Source organism: Mandrillus leucophaeus, unplaced genomic scaffold (genome assembly GCF_000951045.1).
Source record: "Mandrillus leucophaeus isolate KB7577 unplaced genomic scaffold, Mleu.le_1.0 Scaffold59, whole genome shotgun sequence".
Taxonomy (NCBI): domain Eukaryota; kingdom Metazoa; phylum Chordata; class Mammalia; order Primates; family Cercopithecidae; genus Mandrillus; species Mandrillus leucophaeus.
In genome coordinates, this window is record NW_012106363.1 from 4,989,743 (window position 1) to 4,995,084 (window position 5,342).

The 5,342-nt window shown below is 46.5% G+C and overlaps 1 protein-coding gene across 1 annotated transcript in view; it reads right to left on the reverse strand.

Moving 5' to 3' along the window:
• UBE2Z (ubiquitin-conjugating enzyme E2Z) overlaps positions 1-5,342 on the reverse strand; it is a 40,786-nt gene that overhangs the window by 26,489 nt on the left and 8,955 nt on the right. The window contains exons 2-4 of the mRNA XM_011999382.1: positions 5,265-5,342; positions 3,195-3,267; positions 1,097-1,284 (exon numbers count right to left, since the gene is read on the reverse strand). Coding sequence (XP_011854772.1) covers positions 1,097-1,284; positions 3,195-3,267; positions 5,265-5,342 — 339 coding nt within the window. The remainder of the gene's footprint in view (positions 1-1,096; positions 1,285-3,194; positions 3,268-5,264) is intronic.

Sequence of the window (5,342 nt, forward strand, 5' to 3'; positions counted from 1 at the left end):
AAAAAAAAAAAAAAAAAAGATTTCTAATCTCAGACATTTGTCATTGTTAAAATACTATAATCAGGTCAAGCATGGAGGCTCATGCCTGTAACCCCAGTGCTTTGGGAGCCACAACAGGAGGACTGCTTGAGGACAAGAATTCAAGACCAGCCTGGGCAACATAGTGAGACACCTGCCTCTACCGAAAACAAAAAAAAACCAAAAAAACCAAAGAAACAAAAAAAACCCGAAATCGTAATGATCACCACCACCACCACCACCACCGCCGCCGCCACTGTCTTCAAAGCAACTTATTGTGAGACTCAAATTAAGATACCCCAAATCTTGAATGGCACAGACCTGCAGCCTTTCTCAACCTGTTCAGGAGAGAAAATAAGGCCTTAACACCCCAGGAGAGTGGTTCTGAAACTGGAGTATGCACCACAATCATCTGGAGAGCTTGTAAAAAACAGATTACTGGGCCGGGCATGGTGGCTCACGCCTGTAACCCCAGCACTTTGGGAGGCTGAAGTGAGTGGATGATGAGGTCAAGAGATCGAGACCATCCTGGCCAACATGGTGAAACCCCGTCTCTACTAAAAATACAAAAAATTAGCTGGGTGTGGTGGCACACACCTGCAGCCCCAGCTACTCGGGAGACCGAGGCAGGAGAATCGCTTGAATCTGGGAGGCGGAGGTTGCAGTGAGCCGAGATCGCACCACTTGCACCCCAGTCTGGTGACACAGCAAGACTCCGTCTCAAAACAAACAAACAAAAAACAACCACCAAAAAAAACAGATTTTTGGCCCCAACCCCAGAATTTCTTTTGCAGGTCTTATGTAGGGTCCCAGAAAGTGCTCGGCTACAAGTTCCCAGATGCTCGGGGCCACTCTCTTAAGAGAACCACTTCTCAAAGGTTTCCACTGTAATAAATTAACTTCTCCCCTCTGCATCTACAATGATACTAGTCACATACCATCCTGAGGAGATTTGAGAAGAGTCACTCAATCATTTTCTGTATTCTGTAGTTCAGATGAGGGACTCCGGTTGATAAAGGCTGACCTAGAGTAATTATCTGCTAACAACCGACTTGGCCACTTAAAAGTCTCCTCTTACCCTAGAATACTCAAGCAGACTTTCCCATTGCGGTAGAAGTTGGGGTTAAACCTCACTGTGTTATTGCCCGTTGTCATCAGTTTGACCCGAGGTGGGTGGATGGGATAGTCGGGCGGACACCGAAACACGAACAGGAAGAAACCCCCTTCATAAGGAGTGTCAAATGGGCCTGTGATCAATGCATGAATCTGCAAAATAAAACCCCATCTCAAAATTGTGAGGTGACGACCCACCCCAACCCCTTCTGGCTACCCTCCACCTACTACCCACACCAGAAGCAGAGCCCATAATCTGGTACACATGTTCTACATCCTCACCATGCAGAAGGAACATCCTGTATTCACTCATACTAATATGTATAGGTTTGGAATTTTAAGAAATCTCATTACAGTGGAATGACATCTTACTCAGGGGTTACTTCTAAAGTTAGAGCCCAAGGCAAAAACTGAACCTAGTCAAAATCACTCAAGTATCCCTTAAAACTCTCTTAAAGCATGTTTTTTGTGTATGTGTGCAGACCTCCCTGATCAGTGTTACATATAATGGATAAAACACCACTGTGCAAAAATATAATATGCTTATCTATAAAATATAATCCTAGCATTTTTAATTTTAAGAAATCAACACAGATTTTGACTGAATATATGTTTGGATTTGCTCAGGCCAAACATGCATATGATGCAACCCCAACCTACATTTATGTGGCACAAAGGGAAAGTATGATGAAAGGAAACGAGAAAAGGGATTGGAGGCCACAGCCCTATGCCACTAACAGAGTAGAGTTAGGGGGTGTGATGGATGCCTAGGATATCTGCTTGCTTCCTCTGCAGAGGATCAAACCTATTGTGGAGGATGTGGCTCAGGCAGCACAAGACTCAGGGTCCACTCAGAGCCATTAGACCATCCCCAGAACCTTCCCCAATACTGTTGGTTAAAAAAAAAAAAAAAAATCAGCTGCCCTGAAAATGACACAATTCTCTTCCCCCTCAAACCATAATTCTAGAACAGGATTTCCCTCCCTGAAGGGAGGAACACCTGAACTGATTCAGTTATATTTCTTCTTCTACAAAGGCTCCTAAGCATTTAGGTCTGCTAAGAATTTGAATAGCAAAAGGAAAAGGATGTGGCAATCCAATGCCTAAGTCTATAGGTCCCACCTTGCCCTCCTGGCAAGACCCTAGGTCATATTCTGATTCTCAGTCATTTGGAATAGTAAACTCAACCGGTCTCAACATGGCATCAACTCTGGGATCCCAGGTACTTGACAGAGGACAAGATGTCCCAGGAAAAACATTTCCAACCACATAAAAAGAAAAAAATAAGTATGAAGGGAAATCTATTTAAAACAACAAAAAAAGATACACCAACAATACAAAATCTGAATTTTTACTGTAAGAAATTTACCATAAGAAAACTATGTGTTTTAGTTAAACGGCATTAGGTTTAGGAAATCTGGTTTCTTTCAACATCAGTTTAAGTGCAACTGCACTTCTGTGGGTAGAGCACTCAGTGACAGAGAAGCCTAGGTATCTAAGCCAGAGAAATGTGACATTATGTACTAAGCTTTCTCTCTGTGTGGAGGACAAGAGAGGTATAGTCTTTGGGGTGGAAGGGATATTTAAATGCAACCAGTAAGGACAGGATCCTGAACAAAGTCCTTTAACCACAAACACTTCAGTCAAGCTTGCCCTATCTCAACCTTCCCTACATCTGATTTATAGTACCATAGTTAACGTCAAGAGTAATGGGATGGGGGAAGAGCTGGGTAGTACAATGGATAAGGTGACTATATAATTTATTATCCAAACAGGAGCACTTTTGAGAGTGAAAGAGAGCCCTATAGTCAAGCTGCGACAACAGACATGAACTGGGATTTTCCAAGCCAATCAGTACCTATGGGGTACACTAATAACAGACACCTCTTCAAAGCGCTGCTCCACCTCACTATGTGACCTTGGACAAGCCATTTACTCTCCTGGGGTCTTGATTTCTTCATCTGTGTAATCAGAGAGGTGAGCTGAATAATCTCTTTTAGGCTTTTCCAACCTTATGGCCCCCGATTTCCCAAAAACCCCCAAACTCCCATCAAGTTACATACCTTAGTCATGTCAACGGTATCAGGTACAACGAACATTCCTGGAGGAGGCTCCTTATAAATGGACATGATATCCCTGTATAACACCAAGAGGAGGTGGGGGAAGGAGTGAGGAAGGTGGGGAAAGGGGGAATCCCTTGAGCGGGACAGTTGTTATCACCTCAATGAGGCCAGGGTTTGAGAAAGTGGTGCTTGGTACCGCAAGTGTTTGTACTGTCTTGTTGGCTGAGAAATCCCAGCTGAGTACTTCTCAGGCAGGCAGAGAGCAAATTATTATCAAAAGGACATTGTTTCCTCAGGGGGAGGGGAGGGAGAGGGGAAAAAAAATATCAGAGATCCCAATGGCATCAAATGTCAGCCTGGAAGAGCCACTTTCCACTTACTCTCACTTCCTCCCACATGGCAATTCATTCACTCCCCACCTCCATGATTCTCAGGTACTACAGCTGAATGCTAAATGAAGATTTTTTAGTAACTGGAAAGGCATCATCAACTCCACTAAAAAACTAATTCTATAAATTATACAGTGGACCCTTGTTGGTAAAGGGATTGTATGAAGCAAGCCAGCCAGCAGGGAGTAAGACTATCATGGTGGTCTTCTTGCTCAGGGGACTAAGGGTAGAGATCTCTTCAGGCTGGGGAGGCACCCTCAGAAAGCGCTGAGAATCTCCCATCTGGAAGATGACATGTGGACTTCTATAGGAGATGAGAAGATTTCTGAGTCATATCTCACCAACTGGAATGGATCAGTTGAGAGTAAGGGGCTAAAGAAAAAATTCTAGGTGGGGAAAAGTCTAGGGACTTGCTAGGGTGGGTAGGGACATAAAAAGGGCAAATAGCCGACAGAGCAGAGAAAAGAAGTATTGGCCAAACTCAAAGGTATGTCAGCTAATTGGATGACTGAAATAGCTGAAGGAGGAAAAGAGTTGAGTGCTGAGTTTCAGTAAGAGGTGGCAACCCCTCCAGAGTTCACCTCCTGTGTCAGGCACTGTGCCAGGTACTTTACACACATTGTATTAATTTTTATTACAACCTTGAAAAGCAGACACAGTGACATGTGAAAGGACGTGGAACATGGGGAATAACACCTAAATGAAGATGCTTGTGATGGGGGCACGGGGAGAAGTCAAATGTTTCAGGATTAACAGCAGCTAAAGAGTACTGCCCTTTTCTTATGCGATAGGTATTATTCTACGTGCTTTTGGAAAACATTATCCACTAAATGATAGGATCTAAAATCAGTCACCCAAGAAATAAGCACAGAAAGGACTTAGGCCTTTGTTCCTATATTTGAATTGAGTATATTTGCTTCATAAAAGTAAAACAGATGATCCAGGAAGGGTGGGGAGTGGGGGGAGGGAAAATACAAGAAAGAAGCTCCTGAGTGGGATATTACAATCCAGAGTGGCACTGGGGAAGTGGGGGGAGGTAGCCTGTGTTTCTGGAAGAGGCGTAAGAGTGGACAGCTTTGGGACAGTGGAAAAGGGGTTCAAGGAAAGATTCGGGTGAGGGAGGCGATCTAGACCTGGGGAAAGGACTGTGTGGAGGGAATCTGAGGAAAACGGAAGATAAAAACAAAGGCTGGCTCGAGTCAGAGGCAGGGCAAAGGAAGGTAAGTTCGTCTGTTAGGAACGGGGCTCCAGAGAAGACAGGGGACCGATGGGTGGGGCCTGCGGGCAGCATCTAGCAAGGTTGGGGTGGGGAAGGGGAAATAGGGGCGGCGCCGAAGGCGGGAGGGGGTGTTACTGAAGCGCGAAAGGGTCGGGTTTCCACCCGGAGGTGGGAGGGGTGGGGGAAGGTGGCCGGAATGAAGACGGAGGGCTCACGGGAGGTTGTCGAGGGGCGGGGTCGGATCTGGGCACACGAGGCGAGGGTTGGTGCTTGTGGGGCTGGGGGTGGGGGGAGAAGGGACTTGGATCCCGATGCCCGGAGCTGGCAAGATTTGGGCCGTGGAGGTGGGCCGCCGCGAGGGCAGCGCAGCGGGTGGGGGGTGAGTTGTAGTGGGAGAGGGTGGGGGGCGGGGAAGGTCGAGCCCCGGAGCTCGGGGCTGGGGGAGGAAAAACCCCGGCTCACCGCTTGATCCGGAGTAGACACTGCGGCGCGGTGCGCTCGCCGTCCCAGTCGGAGCTGAGCGTGGGGTCCCAGTGGCTA